General features: G+C 36.1%; 1 protein-coding gene across 3 annotated transcripts in view; it reads left to right on the plus strand.

The window, feature by feature from the left end:
• LOC140153024 (pleckstrin homology domain-containing family H member 1-like) overlaps positions 1-22608 on the plus strand; it is a 163913-nt gene that overhangs the window by 123433 nt on the left and 17872 nt on the right. For all 3 annotated transcript variants that reach the window (XM_072175612.1, XM_072175613.1, XM_072175614.1), the window contains 9 exons: positions 5966-6060; positions 10979-11198; positions 11976-12121; positions 16659-16769; positions 17754-17910; positions 19872-20041; positions 20642-20815; positions 21214-21435; positions 21957-22139. In XM_072175612.1, the coding sequence (XP_072031713.1) occupies positions 5966-6060; positions 10979-11198; positions 11976-12121; positions 16659-16769; positions 17754-17910; positions 19872-20041; positions 20642-20815; positions 21214-21435; positions 21957-22139 (1478 nt within the window). The remainder of the gene's footprint in view (positions 1-5965; positions 6061-10978; positions 11199-11975; positions 12122-16658; positions 16770-17753; positions 17911-19871; positions 20042-20641; positions 20816-21213; positions 21436-21956; positions 22140-22608) is intronic.

Consider the following 22608-nt stretch of genomic DNA (forward strand, 5'->3'; position numbering starts at 1 on the left):
AATTCCAGGGATAAATGTCAGAAAGCCATATCTGCAATAGCTGCCTAATAGTCATTTGTTGATTATCTGCATTCTGTCTTGTATACATCATATGAAAATATGATACCTGACAGCTATTGCAGATAGGGCCTTATATTGCACTAATGGTCGAACCCCCTCGATATCCAAAATAATCCAATGCTTGCTTTAATACACAACTCCAAAATAGTATAGCTTGGTCTACAGCCAAGTGAAACCATGGTTACAATACATATGAATTTAGTTTTCTCAAATTCCTGCATTATTTCATGTACGTGCAAGAAAAGTTCCCTAATAATTCCTTTATGTTTCCGCCCATACTTTGCCGTAAACAAGATGTTTTGAAGTTGTTCAACAGGTGGCTTATGTTAAGTCTGGGATACATCACTCTATGTTGTGTTGGAATATTCAAATATTCTGAATAGTATGGAGTGTGGTTAAGACTTTAAAGGATTGGTGGTTAGCTCCATCCAGCCGTTAATAAAACTGAGAGGTTGCTATGGCAAGTACACAAACACAATGTTCATTTAGGGGTGGGCACGTCTTATCTCTGATACCAAAACTTGCAGCTTAAATTATCGAAGCAATGTATTATGAAAATAGAAAAAGTTACTGTTATTGATAATGTAAGTTCTGTACAAACTAAACCTCACATTGGTTAATGAAGTATGGCTGCTTGTGATATCAATATATGAGTACAAAAAGGGTGTAAGTACATTATTACAACTCCCAGTTTATAAACACTGCCAGCCCCCTCTTTTATGGGTGTCGGCTACAAGTCTATGTTTATACACCACACAGTTTCCATTTTATACCTCTTGGATTAGACTTATGAAAATGGCAAGCATTTTTATGAGCTATTATGCTCATTATGAGCTAAGCTTAATAAGCATGCATGCTGCATACTATCAATATACCCATGATGTACCTCTGGAGTACCCATTGTGTACATTTGGTTCATACCGTTTGCTGCGTATACATGTATGTACTCCCTAGTACAGGAGTGATACATCAGACTTCACCAGAACAAGGTATAACCATGAACTAGTTCATGACTAGTGTATGTTGTAAGGTTCAGGGGTAGCTTAAGTAGATAATGCAGGTACTATGAGCTACTGCTTCAATTTTTTAGTCCCCCTGTTACCTACAACTTATTCATTGTACTCATAATGTTCTCCACTCTTACTTGTCCGTGGTAACAATGAAGGTTTACCCTGTAACTGAAAGTATCTCTGCACTTGATTTAGCTGATACCAAAGATGCAGCTTGTTGAAAAAAGGGTTACAGGTTGGTAGTGTGAAGGGTATTAGTCCCAAAACCCAGTAACTTAGTTGTAAACCTTAATCCTGACCTTAGCTCCAACCCTAATCTTCACCCTAACCCTAACCTATAACCCAAGCCCTAATCCTAACCCTAAACCTAACCGTAACCCTTAACATAACCCGACTGTAATCCTAACTCTGAACTTAACCCTGTCTTTAATCCTAATGCTAACCCTAATCGTATCCCTAATCCTAATCCAAATCTAAAAGGCCCTAAACCATAACTTAACCCTTTTTGGACTAATGACCGTTTGGACTAATGGGCTGTTCCCCATAAAATGACATCTCTCATTCTCAACATTAGATTTTGACTTTGTGGTTCTTTTGGTGGTGCTTGCTCTCCAACTTCTATAAAGTTGCTTTGTCCTTTCTCTCTTCACCATTTTGAGAAACTATTATCTAGAATTAAAAGAATCATCACAATATTCTACTGACCTTGCTTGTGTAAGCATGTGATAATATCAATAATGTTTGTAGTCACATGACAGTATTTAAAACCATGTGATACAAATGTAGTATTTAGATAAGAACCTAGTATAATTATAATAATACATATTTATAAAGCGCCGTCTATCTAGTCACCTAATCAAACTTACTCAGCTGTCTTCAGCCAAGTGACATGTCCGTAAAATTGTGGTTTTGTTTAATTTACGGCATGCCTTTGCGTTGCCAGTGTTATGTAACTAGCAGTGTGGTTATCTCCTAACATCATGTACATAAAGTATATTTTTTAACTGCCATTAACATTCTCAATGTAAAAATAACAGAGTTAAGGTTTTCATTATTATTTGAGTATAAAAATGATTATTTTGGTTGTTAAATGTTCAACCAGCAAGAAAACATGTGCATATCTCGGCATAGAAAGTGAAGGATGGATATCGTTTATAATATATCTTAAGATGAAATATATTTTAGTGAAACTATTTCTCAAAATGAATAATATCTGTTAATAATTTGTATAATGGCGAAGCCTTCAATTGCAATGAAGTTATCTGGGAGGAGTAAGGGATTTTTTTGCGATGTTCGTCATTTTGATTCTGAATTCCTAATGTTATTACCTATGATATAAAGTGAAGGGGTGGTTCAACCTTGCCATCTGAATTACAAGTAATTGGACAATTTCCTGATGATAGTAGTATTCACACAAGCAAGATATTTAAGATTTCCCCAACTTGGGTGTATAGTCGTCATGATCCGCTACAATGCTGATTGTTTGCCTCCACATGAAGGGGTAATATCAAATGTACATTTATTCCTACTCAACTGCACTCAAAGAGTATCTAAGAGCAGCTGACTACAATATTAAACTACAGGGCAGGATTGTAATGAGTCCCTCAAATTCAGGTCGAGTCAAGTAATTTGGCCCTATTTTTAGATTGAGTCAAGTCAACTCATCTAAGTCACTGTACAGATTCAATGGGGTTGAGCCACTGAATATAACTCAAGTCAGTTGCCTCATTTTACCTCGAGTCACAAATCATGACTTGTTATATCTCTGATACAGGGTATTCTGAAAGAAAGTTTACACAGGTAGAGAAGTATAACTTAAGTAAGAAATAATTTATGAATGTAAAGAACTGCATATTTGCCATGTTTTATGTCCTATCACACCAAGTAACTATATCGATTATAGGGTGTCCCAAAAGTATATGTACCCAATTGTTTCTATGTCATCAAATGCATGTTCAAACAATGATCTTTAGAAAAGCGACTGACATCTGTAGCCAATGTAAACCTTCTTCTTGGGCAAAGAGGAAAAATGCATACTCAGCAATATTACCTAAATCTGAATTTTACATAAAAGAAATTATGTTCAATACCAGACTAAAACAACATTTAACTTGATATTTCATGTGACATTTTAGTATCAACTTTTCCGTTTGGAATTATGCTTATAACTATTAACTAGGCCACATTTAAGATGACGCAGCAATGTGCTTAACCCTAACTCCCTAGTGGTGGTTCGGATGGAGGTGCCCTCTTTATTGCCCAGCTCCGCCCGTTCCAGGGAAAGCCCCCAGGGTGTGAGGTTTTTTTGGTTTTTGGGAGGGTATATAATATAATTAATATATTAGTGTAAGATATCAAACTACTGTTGTCTTTCCAAATATGATATGCATTTGGACCATAGGGACTTCAACCCAAACTCCTGTACAAATGAACACTACCGTAACCCTCAATCCTGACACTGAATTTTATCCTAATCCAAGCCAATCCAAGTGCTTATCCAGGAGTGGTTAGTGGGCTCAAGCCCACTGGGTAGTCTGGGTTTATGCTAAAAATATGAAAATTTAACCTATTTTGGGACACATTTATCCTCTCAGTGCCTAGGATATGCTACCAGAGCCCCAGGGTTGAGGGTTTATGTGCATGCCCATGTAATCTAACCCTAAACAGAACCCTAGCCCAATAGAAACAGAATGTATTAATTATACCCAGACCTAAGGCACAGGTTATTTTTGGTGTAATTGACCTTAATTCATTGATCACAAAATATAATATTTGGTGCAATCTTACTCATCAAAATCTTAAGTTTTCAAAAATCTGAAGGTGTTAGCCACAATATGAACACAACTATAATTTATGCTTCAAAAGTCAAAACTCTTAGCTGCTGCCACATCTATGGAAATCAATTTGTACACAAGAGAAGTTGTTTACGTCTAAAGTATGTGTTGTCAGTATCTGACAGATTGCCTATGGTGGGTATCTGATGAAGGAAGGGGCTGGTGAGTAGGACTGGGGTACTGACGTACATACTGTGTGGATGCTTACATCACTAGAATAAGTGGGTGTGAGTGAACTAGCTCTGACATGGCCTATAAGGGTTCTTATGTGCTTTATGATTATTATGAGTCGGACTCTATGTAGGAACTATGCCTATGTGTCATTTATATTGAAGCTATACCGTCGTTTATGATATGTAAACATGGAATATTGTTGGATCATCGTCGTAATAGCAATTTCATCGAATCCTTTTTGGGTGACTGCCAGTTGAAAGAATTAATACAACACCCCCAGGATCTATATTTAGGAATGTTGTCTTATTAGATGGATCTAGGTTTTCAAATGGCATGTTTGGGCTGCGTAATTGTACAGATTCACGTTCGGTGAAGAGTACAAAGAGAAAAGTATGTGTAAGGATCTGGAGATAGAACGTTTGCAGCAGTGCTTTTTATTGTGACATTCATCGACAAGTTGACACCAGCGGAGAAAGGAAGAACAGTTGATTACTGGATTTCCCTTGCTGGATATCAAGTTTGTTGTTATTGAGAAACCCTATCTGTGTAGCTTCATAATCAACTATGTCTCTGTTTAGGAGAAATCAACTCTACTCGTCTTCCGACCTCTTTGAACTCAACAAGATGTTCTTTACGGCAGTGTTGCAGAATGTTCCTACTAGGAACAGCTCTACTACATGCAGGAATAGTTTTAAAATTGTCGGTAACAACAGTGATCTGTGGACACTTTCGCAGAGTGACAACGATAAGTGGAATTTTACTAGGACTACGTATAGGATTAGCAGGTTGGGAAAGAGGAGTAAATGGCATCGGAGTCAGAAAGTTACGAGATACGATTCGGCGGTAGAAATGATGGACTTTAGCAGTGACGAGGATGACAGTATGGACTATGAGAATTACTATGAAACAATCTATCCAAGAAATGATGATTATGGGTATAGCGATGCAAGCACACTACAGAACTCTATGGAGGAAGTGTTCCATACAACTGATACTTTACAGGAAACGGTGGAAGAAGTTGTTAATATGAAAATGTCAGTGGAACCAGCTCAAGAAACGTGTCCACAAAGTCCAAAGAAAATAGCAGGATATTCATGGTCTTTCCCAGGATGTTATCATGGTGTGTTTATAAGCTTTTGTTGTAGCATTTGTATGACGCTATAACCATGTTAATTTGATACTGCAAGTGCGTAATATTCTATCAGTTTGAATACAGGTTTCGTCTGTATACATATAAATTAGATTTGATTTGTACTTCCTGTACTTCCGTGTATTAAATGCTGTACATTACGCACTTGCATTAAAGCTGCACATTAACATACTTTTATCATTTTTTAACTTCCTAGGTTAAGTTTAAGAAATTGAGAGGTGAACATTGTAATACCATTTAGGGACCATTCACAAACACTTGTTAGGGGGGCCTGATGCAAAAAATTTTCAGGGCCCCCTTTTTTACATGAAAATTATTTGTCAACCCCTGTAGAAAAGCATATAAACTCAATTTTCCAGGGAAAGTGTCAATTTTTTCAGGCCCCCCTTAGGAGGGTCAAAACTTTTAAGGGCCCCCCCATTTTGCATTGCTCCCCTAACAAGTGTTTGTGAACGGTTCCTTATTGGTATTTCTGAGCATGTTTGCAGGGGGTGTAGTGTTGCATCTAGCACAAACTATTTACTATAACAAGGGGACAATTTACACACCCACCTGCTCCTTGGCGCGACACCCTTAAGCCCCCCATATGAAAAATCTTTTTAATGCTCCTAATAATTTCAATGTTGTGTCCTAAATTGAGTGTTTAAGTCTATATAAATCACACATTGTCTCATTTGGTTTCAATGTCTGTTGTATAAAAGTTACTCTAAGTCTGTTGTTATTTCATTGTGTTTTAGGTTTACCCTCACCAATCTGCCAAAGTTGGGATGGATCCGATGCGGGACTACTGTATAAAGATATGGAAGTTCCTGTGTACACAACCCTAAGAGGGGTAAGTAAATAAAGTATTGTGTTTTTTGTTGTTGTTGTTTTATGCCACAGTTCCAGCAGTAGAATAAAGCACCACATTATGGTATTTTAAAAGAAAATCAGGTGATTTTCAAGCAAATTGAACATGCAAAACCTTCTAGGAGTCATATGTTGGTTCAACCTGTGTATGATACGTAGGGGGTCAAATTTGGGAAAACCTAAAACTTGTTTTAGAAATATTCTGAAAACAATTGGTCATACCTGTATGTGTGTACACTATTATGCAGACCTGAAACTTGTCCTCTTTTCAGCTGATTTCCTCTTTAATTATTCCTGAAATTTCTGTGTTTTCTTTTATTTTCAGCCCAATTTGAGCCATTTTACCCCAATTTTACGCTGTTTTTCAGCATTTTTTTAGCATTTTCAGCTTCTTTCCTCCTTTTGTTTTAGGCATTGCAGCCGTGATTGTAAAATCAATCAAAATTAAAGCCAAATTTATTTTCAATTTGGTAAATTTCAATTTGTGCAACTCTACATTAAATGAATTTATGTTCACAGAAATTACAAATCGAGACATTCTTAAAGCAAAAGGTATTCTTATTTTTCATTGCCCAAACAGACCACACAGTTCTAGGGCCAGGCTCAACCTAACTACACCCAAATAAGCCCCACTATGGAGTATAGGCAAAATGTACATTCTGTTTATATCAGACATTTCAGAACATTTGTCCTTGGGTATATAGGGCACACCTCTGTCCTGCACCCTCTGTTGGATACACTAGGATCCACAACATGCTCATCTATCAAGGCACAGGTCTTTCACCTCAATACATTTGCACATTCATTGAATGACCTTTGACAATTTGGGTACAAAAACTCATACTCTTCAACTTGAGGTCAAATTTTGCACTATGATTGTTTAATTAGGGTTATTGAGCTATGCCAATGAGATGAGGCCATTGTGGTCCATAGTGATACGCCCATTAAAAGTATGGAAATCATCATGAAATCGTATGTGGAACCTAGTCCAACATAATCCTAGGTGCATCCATAAATAGGTACAATGTTGATGGCGTGACAATGAGGTTTCTCCAAATACAGATATATCAAGCTTTCTGCATCAATCACTTATGACAGAGGATTGTTATCTTCATGGTCTCAATCCCCACACCTAAGTTACAACATGCTCATTCGGGGTTGTATTATGACGTGGAACTTGGGATTATGAATTGGAGTTATAATACCCAAGCACCCACGGTCATTGTTGTTTAGATGCGAGTGATAATAAAGGTTGTTGAACTTTGTCCTGAAACATTGGCTATTTGGAGACTATTATAGCATTAATGTGCTTTGCATTCAGACGATGATTCAATCAAGCCAGATGGACTAAATTTGACTTGATCCAGGGCTTAATAGCATCCAGGTATGCAGACTTACATAAGTCTACAAGCAGAGTTGAATGAAAGACTTTATCCAAGTCTACTTTTGGGTACGAGTATATCGTCATTGATTTTATCTTCACTATTTAGGATTTCCTGTATTGCTTTAGTTCTGACACAACAACTGTCACAGAAGTAGTCCCAAGGGGAGCCACTCCTATCTCAAGTGGGTGGTTGTTCCTTCTATGATTATTCTGTTAATTTGATGTTTATACATATCCTTAATTTGTTACTGAAAGAAAAATGGGATGTCAGACGCGGTGTTTTGATCGGAAAAAACTGTCTTTGCATGATACAGTTTGAGCAAGCCAATTAATTGCGGTTATAAAATCAACATATCATTCCAGTGCATACATGTTCATGGATAAGGCTGTGTTACAAATAAACAACATCCTACGGGGACTTCCTTTGAAGGGAGCTGCCGACGTGAAACAGAAAGCGTAATGGGATGCTAGTTTTTCCTGAAGTTTCCAAAAGGGGAGACAAACAAGTTTGACATTTAAGCATGTAAAAATAGAGAAAGTATGTATGAGCCAAATATTTACTAACTAAAAGTAAAACAAATTTCCGAGTTCGATAATTAGTGACCACAAATGATGATGTTGCATTTCTTAAATGACCCAACTACTATACACTAATTACAGTATCTTTCAGTTGACTCAATTCATCCTGAAATTAAGCTTGACTTTAATTCACTCCTTCAGTGCTATGTGCCATCAGACATGATGAGTTACCATGTACGGTTCTGCCATAATAGGTAAAACCTCAAACTGGCAACAGATATGATCCTTCAGTGCTATGTGCCATCAGACATGATGAGTTACCATGTACGGTTCTGCCGTAATAGGTAAAACCTCAAACTGGCAACAGATATGACAGGAAGAATTATGTAACTTGACACCAGTGGTATATGACTGGTTCAATTCCCATTCATGTAAACTGCCAGTTTGTTGCTCTATCCTCAAACTTGATGACTATGCTAAGCAGGAATTACACAGCAGAATTGGATGTGAAATCTATGTCATGCACTCTACCTGCCCTAGTATTGCATCAATTCAGTCATGGGCAGAACAGGTGGCTGATGATGGAACATTGAACTTGAAATTTTGTCCTTTGCCGGATCCAATAGGGATTAGAGATAAAACTATAGCAACCTGTAGCACTATCAATGACATTAAACCCAAAGAGTCCCAACTCAGAATTTTCTCGTTGAATGCTATGGTAAATCCACCTGATTAGTTTGTCATGCATGGAGAACAAAATACTATAATTAAAGACAGAGATAAAAACAATTTATCGCGTCTGATATCACTGACAATTACGATCCTTGATCGGTGAACGCAGGTTAATAAGCGCGTAAAAGGAAGACCGATCTAGCTGGTGCTGATCGGAGAAAAGGAATAGCAGCAAATGGCGAAAAATTACATTACTTTTACAAGGCAAAAAGCAACTTTTCTAGGCATTGTGGACATGGTGCCTTCACCAAAGAAAGTTTCCTACTATAAATTCCTCACTTTTGAGATGGTTTTCATGTCGAAAGGTGCAAAATTAACAATAAGGCGCCCGGTTATAAATTCGCGTTCAGCAAGTCATCATCACGACACTTGTAAACAAACCGTGCTCGAGTTTGATTGACAGATGACGCCAGACGCGATAAATTGTCTTTATCTTTGTCTTTCATTATACCTGTGGCATTTGGTGGCAAAGGCCTGAAATCAAACAGTTTGCATCTTAAGCCCAACAAACATGGTTTAATGAACTGGTAGTTTGTGTTCTATTACTGTTCCAAAAGGCAGCATTCTCCATTCTTTAATTCCCGAGAAAATATAGAAAATACAACAATACCTCATTTCAGCCTGTTATTTCCCTTAACAAAAACGCCTCAATTTCACCAGGTGACTCTAGACCATTGGTTTTATGCTACTGCTGTTACGTGGTCATGTGTGTGATAGAGTTTTTACATGTGTTGTTTGAAAGACGAGGGTGCAGTGTTTGTGTAATCGTTGAGAAGTGCCATGAAAGCGATCCACAAGTGACGTCATGAGTCAACTCTTAAAACATACTGACTGCCCCTCGTATTATTCTTGTATCATGTAATGAGTGAAAAGATAATAATAAATCTATCTATCTATCTATATCTATCAGTGTTACAATAATACTTTATCGGCATAACACATTAAACACTGAATGCAAACAATCAAAATATGCCGGGGCCCATGGCGAAATAATCCAGAGGTACACTTTTATGCCTTCAATGAGTGATATGGCAGGACACTTCAGGTCTAATCTCTTAGAGCACTATTATACATGTAGTGTTAAAACTTTAAGGGACTTTCTGTGCCACCCACTAAATCATCACCCGTACTGTTTCTACTGGGTATGTCGCAGCGTATTACCCACTATTAACTACCTCAAAAGGTGGCTGACAGTTGATGATGAGGTTACACATCACCTTTCATCCAATCTGTTTCTACTGGGGCTGTTACAGCGTATTCCTCACATCACCCTTATTACTTTGTATTATCCATCAACCATTTGGTCAGTAGAAACACACTGATTCATTCATTGTATTGAATTGCTGCACTAATTTGGGAATCCTAGTTAAGAATGGATAAGTACAGTTCAGTGTCATCACTGTCATTACAAGGTAGACTGGTCTTGCCTTGTTGCATGAGAAAACCATGTATTTCCTCAAAAACCAAAACCGCAACTATAATGGTGTCTGTTGAATTGCTTATCATATCAAAACACAAAAGCAATGCTATTGCTTCCCATGAATACCTATATGATGGTGACGATATTATTGCTCATGGTTTTGCACTTTTGCATAATTTTTTGAAATTTGAACTTGTTCTGTATGTGCGGATGGTTATACAGTTTTTATATTAGGATGTCTAATGCTTTTGTATTGTTGTAAGTTATTTTTAGGAAAACATTTGTTTTCAATATCTTCATAAGCATTTATAAATTGTACGTAGGTGTAAATTATTTTAAAATTGAACTTGCTTTGTGTGTGTGGATGCTATACATTATTTATATTTAATTACAATGTTTAACACTTTGCAACACTGTAAGTTATTTTGTTGGAGAAAATTTCAATTTGAATTTCATAAGTATTTATAAATAATGAACGTAGGTGTAGATATGATTCATGAAATGTCATATCAATTAGAATAAATCAATTGGTATTTCTGGCTGCTCAGTACATCTGGCCTAGTTATGACCAAATATTGTTATCAGGTGTTGTTGTTGTTTTCGAATTACCATACAATCATTCATCACTTCAGTCAGTTTTAAATAGTCAATAATGTTCTCTTTTATGTGTTTAACTTCAGTGGTAAGTATAACTTTGAACTTGTTAGCATATTCAAAGCTTTAACCACCTGAACCCCATCAATATTTTGACAATTCCATGTAGAATTTTTGGTTTGTCTGCAATATAGCCTTTCATAATTCATAAAGTTAACTTGTAAACATGTTTATATATGTGGTTATTTTCAGCATGCAGCACAGATTCGCAGCACACCATTCAGTGGAGATTCTTCCGACTCCTCCGATGATGAGCACTCCAGTGGCAAGGGATCCTCAAGTGCTTGCTCAACACCGGATAGACTCCCTATGTCACCAGCAAGGAAGAAAGGAAGCAAGCATTCCAGTACTAGCAGTCCATCAAGGAAGGGTATCGCAAGCTTTACATCATCAACAGCAGGACTTAAAAGAGGTAGGCGACTATCTACAATATGGGAGGGATGAGGGGATAGCAGAGAGAATATATTAGCTAACTAACTTTTGAGCATTACTACTTATGAAATATTAAAAAAAACCTAGTAATGAATTTTTTGGATAAGTCATAAGTTGAAAGATGAGTAAATAATATTTAGACAGGATTAAAAAAGAGGTTTGATTCTGTTGATGAGGTCAAATATCATTTAATACTGTTATACCAGTTACTCCCAGAGCTTCAAACAGTTGATTTTCGACTCAGACATGCTTTCAGATTGCACAACCTTGCCATTAAAATTCCAAGGTCCAACTTCGTCTCCCACAGAAGATCATTTCTCCCACACACTGCAGGCATTTGGAATGACCTACAAGCTCATGTAGCTTGAAACCAGATTTTGCAGAGCTTCAAGCAGGAGGTTAATCCAGGTACCAACCCATGAACATTTATACCTAAATAGATAACTTCTGTTGATAATTAGCCTTGATATAAAACAAATAAAATATATATCATTAGTAGGAGTAAAACCATTTTATCCTTTTCGCACATTTTTAATTTTAAAATATGTCATTTCCAACACTTGTGAAGGACATAGTTGATATTATTATTAGGATTTAGGAAACCCCGTCATCCAATGTGTAAATGACCCTCTAATAGGCTCAATCAGGAAACTCCAGACAGGTTTAGTTTCACTATTACTCTTCTTGCATTTATCCTGTATAAATCATCACTAGTAAAAGCAATGTCTGTGCTGCTTGTGTGTTTGAATCCTTGCAGGTGTGTCGTCACATTCGGCAGCGTCTGATGCAGACTATGCCATCCCACCAGATGCTGTGTCCAATGCCGAAAGCAACCACTCGGATGAACCTGAACCGAAACTACTCAAAACATGTGCTGCTTTTACGGCTGAAAACATTAAAAAGGTATGTGTGGGCGGCGGGTATTATGAAGCAGTTTTGTAGTATTGGAAATGAGAGTATGTGTGATTTTGTTCAGTCAGTGTGCAGCAATCGTGCTCACAGCGCTGACCTCGCATTTTCTAAACCGCGATCGTAGGATGTCAACCCTGTGAAATACGTCATAGGAAAGGTCTGCCCTATGTCAAATATCTTTCGAGGCTATTTCCGGGTTGGTATGCAGAGCTGCGACAAAATGGCGAGGTAAGTTGAAATGTCCAGATTCTTACGAGTATTTTAAGTCCAAATTTGATGAGTTTCGGTGATCGTAAAGTGATGAAATATTGGTTGGAAGTTTCGGGTGGGTTTGAAGAATTGTGTGACATGAGTAGTTTGTAACTATCCGTTTGACCGGGTCAAGAAATTGACGTTAATTTCGGTGTGTTTTTGTTGTAGATGAGAGATGAAGCTTTTGCTTGATACCAAAATCATTGGGGACCGACAAGTTCCAATAATAAAATCCGCCGACGAAAATTACCATTTTCCGGGCCATTTTATACAATTCAATCGGCACTTATGTATGATTTAACATGGTATTCCCAGATTATATGACGTGTTTTATAAATTTAATTCAGCTCTGGTCTGGACAGTAAATGACAGCTCAGGTCAGGAAACTAGGAAACTGGTTAAAATTTTGAATTAATCAACTTTTATTTATGGAATCCGAATCTCAAACTATCATGAAGAAGTGTTTAAACTGAAATCATGAAGAACTATATAGTCTATAATGGATGGATAAATGCATTCATCGTCTCCAACATTGCAACAACAATGACAACAAACGTAATTCTAGACATGCTAGATCTCTTACAATTCATGAATATTGAATTGCGGTATCGGTCTCTGATGTATAAATGTCGATCTCGGTCTCGGACCTCAAAACTCCGTGGTCCCAAGTGTTTTTTAAGTTTGAAACCTGTAGAGACGTCGATACGATTTTGTTGGACATATGATATATTGCATATTTTTAACTCACAATAATATTAATATGCACCCAACTTAATGTGTACTGTACTGCCAACTATCATGATAACAGTGGCAGCAAGGGATTTTTTTTTTTGAGGGGGGGGGTAAAGTGATTTTTTGGGGGGGGTCAAATAAAAAATTGCAAAAAATTGGAAATTTTTGTAAAATCCTCGTCGAAAAAGTCTTCTAAGAATGATGAATCCGATTTTGTTTTTTGTTTTTATGGGGCTCTAGTATTAATACCTGATATCTTCATTTTTTATTACAGGTGCTCGCCAGATTAGGGGGCTCTGCAAGTTGTTATCGTTGGGGACTCGCTCACCAAATACTTAGATTATGGACATGTTTGATATTTACAAAGACGCAGTTGACTGGTCGTACATGTCACTCCATTCTACATATACAAGCAAGGAGAAATGGTTCAAACATATACACGCAGATGGCTATTGAATATGATGTCGAAATAGGAATAGGAATTTAGCCAGATATTATTTCTTCATGTCGGATCAAACGCATTAAATTCGAATTTGTTTCTCGAACTGTCGTCGAGAATTTACAGAGTTGTGTTCCACAATTAAGACAATATACAAGTACCCTGATACTCTTAAAGCTTCTCATTTACAATGTCATCCACAGACATGCAGTTCTACTGTTCTGACTTGGACAATTAATGCATCCATAAAATTACTTGACATTCAAATGCAGAATGTTTGTGCAGGCCTGGGCACAAATTATTACTTCACGCTTGCAAGTGAAACACTTGAAAGCCAGACTGTTCGAACATGATCTGCTTCATCTGAACAGAGATGAGGGGAACTATAATTTACAGAACAAGTTGATGATGAAATCCTGCGGTGTTGCAGCATCAGGGATTACCGTGTATAACTGTATACCCCTCGGTTTATGTGTCCTCCTTTGACAAGGCAGAAATGTGCAACAAAAAAAGCCAGAAAAAGACGGGTGTTATTTGCAGCTAATAATTATTTAATCATTATTATTTATAATAATAATTAGGCCTAAAAATTGTTTGATTGGCGTAGCGGTAGCCCAACCTACCCTAAAAGTAGGCCTTGCCCTATTTTTTATGTCACACAAATCAAACAATATTTAGGCCTGATGCCCTATTTTTAAAAAATAAAAAAAAAAGAAAAATATAACAAACTTGGAATTTTCATGTGTATAATTTTTGTTGTATGATTCATTCATCCGTATTGACTAGTAGTATACTGAATAGAATACTGAATCCCACAAAAATATTATTCCCACAAAAAAATATATATTCTCACAGAAAAATAACTTAAACCAGAAAAAATATTCTGGGATTAATGTTTTTTTTTCTGGAAAATATTTTTCCAGGAGAAATACTTTTTCGGAGCAAAATGTTTTTTCCAGGATAAATATTTTTTTTGGGATAAATATTTTTTCTGGGAAAAATATTTTGTTCTGGGAAAATTTTTTTTGTAAGAAAACCATTTTTTTCTGGGAGTAACATTTTTTCTGGGAAAAATATTGGCCCTCAGGCGACGAAAAAAGAAAACCCTGTTCTACGAAAAAATTCCTGTACAAATGAATGCCGACCCAAATTTCAGAAATTTCAGGAATTTTTTTGTATTTTCTCAAATTGCAATTTATTTACAGATTTTAGTCATTTTTTGGGTCATTAAAAAAACGAAAAAAAAACCCCAAAACGACCAATCGACCCTACTTGAAAGGTCCGTCTGCCCGTAGAACAGGGTTTTTTTTTTTTCGTTGCCTCATGTTAATTTTGGCCCAAAGTAATGGATTTTCTGTTTTTGTTTGTGTTTTTGTTTTTATTTTTTTTGCTGATGGGGGGGTAAAAAAAATGAACCCAGCCCTCTTGCCCTCCCCCACCATAGGCTGCTCCTTTTGACCTTTCAAAATTTATCTGGAAAAATATTTTTCCTGGATAAATACTTTTTCGAGCAAAGTGTTTTTTTCTGTGATAAATATTTTTTGGAATAAATATTTTTCTGAGAAAATATTTTGTACTGGGAAAAGTATTTTTTTCAGGGAAAAATATTTTTTTGGAATTTAATAATATTTTTTCTGGGAAAAATATTGACCCTCATGGTAATTTTGGCCCAAAGTAATGGATTTTCTGGTGGTTTTTTTGTTTTGTTTTTTGGCTGACGGGGAAGGGGGGATAATTTTTTTTGACCAAGCCCTCTTACCTCCCCACCATAGGCTACGCCTTTTGAACTTTCAAAAATTGCCCCTTCTAACCCCCCCCCCAGCTCTTAGTATTGTCACACATGTTATTATAAGTTTTAAAATATTATTTATTTTATTTATCCCTTTTTAAAGGGATTTTTATTATTTTTTTTACACGTGATTATAACCAGCCAATCACTGCGCGTGATTTAGCCCAGTCAAGGTCATGATTTCTGATCAAAACAAACGCGATGATCGGCGGTCTGACAGTCCGGTCTCAAAATGAAAAGTACAAATTATATCTATCCGTTTGACCAGGTAAAATATCTTCATGATATCTGAGTTCAAATTTTCAATGCAAAAGATTACAAATTATGTATTTTGTCAAGTGATATCAAGGACCGGCATTCTGAAAATCAGATATTTGCGTTAAATTTCGTGAGAAAATATCCAAAACCATACTAAATTTTTTACCAAAAAACATTGCTTGTATTTCCAACAATGCAATATATTTTGCATGAATCTATGCATATGGATAGATAATATCATCCCTATCCTGGCATATAATAAGCAAATTTCCATCGATTTATGATTCTAAACATTAAAAAACGAAGTTTTCCTGGGCCAACTTTTCAGGGTCAAACTCTGCTTCGTAACAGCGTGAGTACTTCCGGGTCAATGGTGTGGGTTAGAAAAGCAACGTAATTGCGTGTGCCTGCATACTGACTGTGTTATCCGGGCTGGTTTCCTCCATAGTATAACTACGAGGCAAATCAAGCATACAATATGACTAGTAATCAGTTGACCACTGACTAATACTTGCTGCAGTGTGATTTTGTGAGATAAGATCCTGAATCAGAAATGAAATCTATTTACTTGGATACAACTTGATATTATATTTTGTACTGAACCGATTTTGAAAAATAATTTCATGCATTCAACACCAAGAGGGCTCGTCTAGTTTAACAATTTGAAATTGCAGGCCAAATTTGTTGATACAGGTCAGTTTTGAAAATGCCATAAAGTTGATTTTCCTCTTTAGAATTGGAAATCAAGCTTTTTAATTCAACATAACCTTTGTATAGTGTACAGTTTCAAACAGCAAGTTTCATTTGTTGACAGGAGTTGTGATTTTAATGATCATATCAAATGTTTAATTATAGCCCTCTATTAGAAAGTGTTTGTTTGTAGTGAGTTCAAGTTGGTCATCCATGTCAGATTGCAACATGTTGGGGTTAAAAATGGACTCCTTATTAATAGTCCTTATCTGTAGGATTGTGTAATACATGTTGAGTGATGGTGACTACAGCAAGCTGCAGATAAACCTTGAGTGTGTTATATTTGGTCATGTTTGCATCGTCCACAGGAAACTATGGAGAAGAGTGGCTGGCTGACTAAACTTGGTGGCAGAGTCAAAAGTTGGAAAAGAAGATGGTTTGTACTCAAGAACGGCGAACTACGCTATTATAAGTCACAAGTAAGTACTCACAGTCCAAGTAGTCTTTTTAAGCCAAAAATGTTTTACCGTAACAATAGTGCTTGTGGTGTCCATATTTATGACATAACTTCAGATGTTCTGTGATCCCCAATGTTGCTATAAATGATCATTTCAACTTTTGTGATCTTTATGGAGAAGTGATTAGATACCCTGGATAGAGACATAATGTCAACATAAATACTAAATTTATGTGCTTGTAAGTTAGGCCTAATCACAGGCCATACTTCCTGCATTAATAACTGCACTCACCCACATACCTCTATATATAACATGTACAGAATGCAAGTAGTATACCATTAGAAGGAAATATGAATGTTACTCAATTTCTTATTATATTACGCTGATATTTATTGTGATTTGTGCACTTATTATGATGTAAACATTGTTGCCATTGAGGGTGGTCCTTTAACCCTAACCACAAAAATTTCTACAAAATATTACAAGGAAAACCACTGCGCATAAGATATATTGCTGATAGCAATTGTTATGCAAACATGATGCATGTTGGGAATGAAAAGGGCCCAAAAGCTATCGAATTCATCACCCGCGACTGTGAATTTGAGCCCTTTTCATTCCCATCAATCCATCATTTTTGCCTATCACTCGCTATCAGCAATATACCTTATTCATGTATCCCATGTGATGTCAAGACGCAAGTCCTATATATGCCCATTTTCGTTGGCCAAGCCAGCAAAACACCTGTGGCTACCGGTCAGTGATCTTTTGCTTGGCACGCAAGGGGTCCAAGTTTCAAATCCTGATGGTACCAAGCCACTTCTTTGTTCATCTTCTCTCCTTTTCTGTACATTCTCTCCTTTCCGATTGCCAAAAAAATTGCATTACCATGGGCAGTGTTGGGGTTAATGTATTTTATGTTAACACTCTCTGTTCGTTAATAAATATTATTTTGTTGCTTATAGAAAAATTTGGAAATTAATTTAGTAATCTTTTTTTCTCCTGCAGAATGATACCAACAGAAAACCAAGAGGACAAGTTCCATTAGATTCCATGTGTAAAATACTGAGGTCAGAGGGGTCATTGACCTTTGAACTTGTAACTGCAAAAAGGACATATTACTTGACTGCAGAATCATCCATATTAATGGAAGAATGGATCAAAGGTATGTTGAGATTGCAAATTTGGCAGTTGTCAATTTATGTTGCCATCCAGTAATTTGGAATATAACTACACTCCGGATCAAGGATCGATATGATCTGATATCAGCACCATCAATGAAATAAATATGCAAGCAAAAGTTCATAGAATGTTTACCAGTGATGTGTAAGATGTGGGCTAATGCAGAAGTGAAGTCTTGGATGGCAGATTGCATCAGATACTGCACAGTACTGAATAATTTGAATGATAAGCTTGGATCTTTAACATGGTGTTGGGCAGTAAATCTGGCAGGATGCTGCTAAAGGTTTTTGAGAAAATTTACCAGTGCTGTACATCAGAACAGGATATTACGTAGCATACAGTTATAGCGTTCATACCAGGTCATTGTATGCTGTAGTAGATGCTTATGGAGCTACTGAGAATGAAAGAAGAATGTATGCCTATGAATTTGAATGAGAGTGTAGTCACTTTCTTAATATAGTGAAATCTGTGGATTATTTCAGAAGAGGTGTTTGGTTGGTACACATATTGCCCAAAATTTCTTAATACTGTAAAGGAGAATGGTCCAATTAAAAACAATGGAAATGGAATTATATTTGATGATTATTTTCAAAGTTAAACACAGTGACACAATCAAGCAAAATCATTTGAAAATCAGAATTATGATTTTGAGATATATAGGCAAACAAAGGAAGTATTTCCTTTCATTTCCTGTTGTTTTGGAAACTCTTTAATTGCTCATATACGTATTTGGAACTGGTTGTTCAATTTCAATGGGGTTTTCTGCAAAATCCAGCTTTGTAAATGCTTTTTACTATCCTATAATAAACTAAAAATTTAATATTTTGCTTGATCGCATCACATATATCTGTATAGAATCCAAATATTTCTATGTATTTATTAAAGCATTAAAAAACCACCCACCTTAATTCAATTTCTTTGAATTCTTTTTGAATGCTCTACCACTATAGGTTTTCAGTGGAGTGTTCTAAAGAATGCTGCATACACCAGTATAGATACGAATATTAGAATATCTGAAAGATAACCAATTTCTTTATTGCTTTGGACTAATCAATTTCACAAAGCTCTCAACCATTATTTACTTGATCTATTAGGCCAAATAGAGATGCAATGCTATTAAACTTTACTGACACAAAAAATCGGACGTCACCCAAGTTTTTTAGATTTGATTTTGTATTTTGGAATTATTTGATTATCAATTTTGTTTATATTTTTGTGCTGAAATAGATATCTCTGTTTCAATGCCAGGCGTATCATATATGCAGTCAAATGTAACTCAAAAGAGATTTTATCTGTCTTGGTTTGAAAATCAAAAAGATAAAATAGATGTAGTTGCAGACAGCATATCGCCTTGTGCGTACAACTGTGGTTTTATTTTTTGCGTAGCTTAGCAATGGATTGCTTTTATAAATCTAAAATATTTCTATACTCTCTATGTAACTTGGGATACATTGTAGCTTATTCAGCTCTTACATATCTCTGCCTTATTGGGTAGAGTCTTAAATTGACAACAGACTGGAAAGGAAGAATTGCATTACTTTACACAATGCTGTACAGCGAAAACTCGATAGTTAGCATATGCTTACTATCGAGCGCTTTTAAAACATGCAAACATGAAGGTCCCCATCCACAATAGTGTAAAGGGTTTTGAGCAAATCATCGATGCACATAGTTATATATGAACAAGTAAACCTGCAAATGTGTGTCTCAACCCCATTAGCTCAGTTGGTAAAGTGCCTGACTTTGGTACAATTTAAAATTTTCAAAAGCGCTCGATAGTAAGAACATATGCTAATTATCAAGTTTTTACGGTATATGACTGGTTCAATTACCATTACCATGTATGCTGCCAGTTCATGATTGTACATAAGAATGAATAACACACCAACTCTGTGTAACACAGACCCCTGGTCATACTAATCTTCTGTATATTTTCTCTGATAGTTCTTCAGAATGTCTTACGCCATCATTGTTCCATATCAGCTGTGGAGCCATCGGAAACCAAACCGTCCATTGAAGGTTGGCTGACCAAAGTCAAGCATGGTCACTCTAAGTCATGTTGGGGTGCACTGGTCAATAGAACATTCCACTACTATAAGGCAAAAGAAGATAAGGTAAGATGCATCAAAATTAATACAATGATTTCATTAAAGGTGGGTGTGTTTGTAAAGATTTGCAAACAAGGACACACATCTGAAAATGCAATGATAGTCAAGGACACCCAGCAACTTCAGATGTCCGAATTTCCCTTTCCTAGCAGCATATTGCAAATAATATAAAACTGCATATAAGACCATGTCTCATTTGCATGGGTAGGGTCAGGTCTTGTTTGGAGAGTAGAAATTGAAACAGGTCTGTGGTTTGGAGCTTAGCTTCGGATATGCAGGGTCCTTGGTTAGATAGGGATCATTTGTAGATCCACGTTTGCAGGTCTCTACAAGTAGGGGTATGTGTGCATTGGATGGAAGTGTGTGTGCCGTTGGTAAGGGTGGTAGGCAGGTGGTATGGATTTGAATTTGAGTGTATTTATTTCAAATGTATAACTAAACAAAAGACTAACATTCACTTCATTGAGCTGCATTATATTGGCATAGTGTGATTAAAGTTGTGAATTGATTAACCAGACAAAATAAAAGAGACATTTATTTGAAAATCCTAGCAGAAGTATGTTTTACATAAGTGTTCAATTTTTCTCATTCTCTTTTATTACAAAGCACCCTATTGGCTCAATCAACATGAAAGATGTGATGGTTGAAGAAGTGGACCAATCACAAGATTCAGATGATGAGGATACTCATCCTTCATCCAATAAATTTACCTTGGCATTGACTGTATCTAAGTTACAAAGTGGTCCTACGTATCTCATATTCACCACAAAGGAAGATAAGGTAGGTCATCAATGCATTCTTATTCCTATGTTCTTGTTCACACAATGGCGGATCCAGGGGTTGGCCTGTCTGTCCCTCTCCTCTGAAAAAAAAAAGATTGACAATATTTTCAGGTGATTTTGACAAAAGTTGTGACAAATTTTCCTGACTTCCCAGAATGGCTGTGAAACAAGAATCAAAATAGTATTTTTGAAAAGTTCCGATATTGAGAGAAAAATTTGCACTTGAAGATATGTTCCAAAGATTCTGTTTAACGAAATATGCATCCAAAATAAAAATCACAAGGGATTTTCTTCTTACATCTTCTCAACATACAAGTACATAATTTCATGTGGAAGTTTTATTCCATTAACTGTGCTCATCTGATATAAATTCATACCATTGTTCATTCATTTCAGGATACCTGGTTGTACCATTTATTAGTAGCCTCCGGTGGAGGCAGTGCAGACACAGGCACAGAATATGAGAGACTCATAGCTAAACTCATGGAAGTAGAAGGAGATACCGGGAGTCCATTCTGGAAACATGCTCAATTGTGCTATAGTAAAGAGAGTATAGATAGACCACTTACAACTTTACCTTCAGAACCACTCAAGAAAGAGGCTGTTAAACTTAATAAAGTAAGTTGACTTGAAGATGATGAAGTAGAAGCGGTTAATTGAGTCAATTTTGTAAATAAATCTGTTTAAAGAAATCAAGGTAGAATATGATACGCATTCACCAGAAAAAAAGTTTCCAAGTTACAAATCAGTCATTTTACCTTCAAGTTTATTCATTCAAGTTCTCATTTATTTGGTAGTATTTTGATGTTTATTTTTACAAAAGTTGAACGAAAATTAGTTTTTGTCTGCTAATCCAGTAGCTGATATGAATTTTTTATATGGGTGGATTTTGATATATTTTAAGTAAAACTTTATTGTAATATCTACTCTATACTATGTGGTATCACACCACTCTAATGTGGAATTTATTAAGCATTTATTTGGTATCAACAGGCCAGTTCTTGTCATCACTAGTGAAATCATATTCTTTACATCACTCAAGTGATCATGTTAAGTAGATTTAGATGTACAATATTGTATTATCCATCCATAACTGAGTTGATGAATGAATTAATGTTATTTTTGTGTATTTGTTTCAGTCGTGCAATCTATTCATCACAGTTCAAATGGAAGCCATGGCGATAGACTATCATGTCAGTCTTGCCCAAAATGCCTTACAAACTTGCCTATCACATCCAGAACTACAAAATGAAATGTATTGTCAGCTGATCAAGCAGACGACACGTATCCCACAAGGCCCTAGTGCATCAAGCAGCTTACAGGTATATATTAGATGAATTGACTAGCGTTAACATTTGGTACGCCCTGTGTTGGTGTGAGATAAAAAGTGTAGGGCAAAAAGACCGTATAGTGTACATGGAGAAAGGTTTTATTGGTGTTGTTTTTGCATTAAGCAAATAATACCAAAAATATGATCAAACTTGCTTACAGGTGTTACAAGCTACATTATAGCACAAATCACATAAGTTTTACAAGTTGGGTTTTAAAAGATCTGCTATAGACACTACTGTGCGATTTTGCTTTGTGTGGAACACCAACAGGCATCCTGATTGTAAACATGTGCCATCATATGTCAACTCATCTATTGAAAGCAAACCACACTATTAATAAAATATGAAATTATTACTTTACTACAAAAAATATCTAGAGCTACATCTGAATACAATTCAATTAAAAAAAAAAAGAAGTTAATTGATGTTATTTAATAGTTTATCTTAGAGGAATTGAGAG

The sequence above is a fragment of the Amphiura filiformis genome, chromosome 5 (assembly GCF_039555335.1).
Source record: "Amphiura filiformis chromosome 5, Afil_fr2py, whole genome shotgun sequence".
NCBI classification, from domain to species: Eukaryota; Metazoa; Echinodermata; class Ophiuroidea; order Amphilepidida; family Amphiuridae; genus Amphiura; species Amphiura filiformis.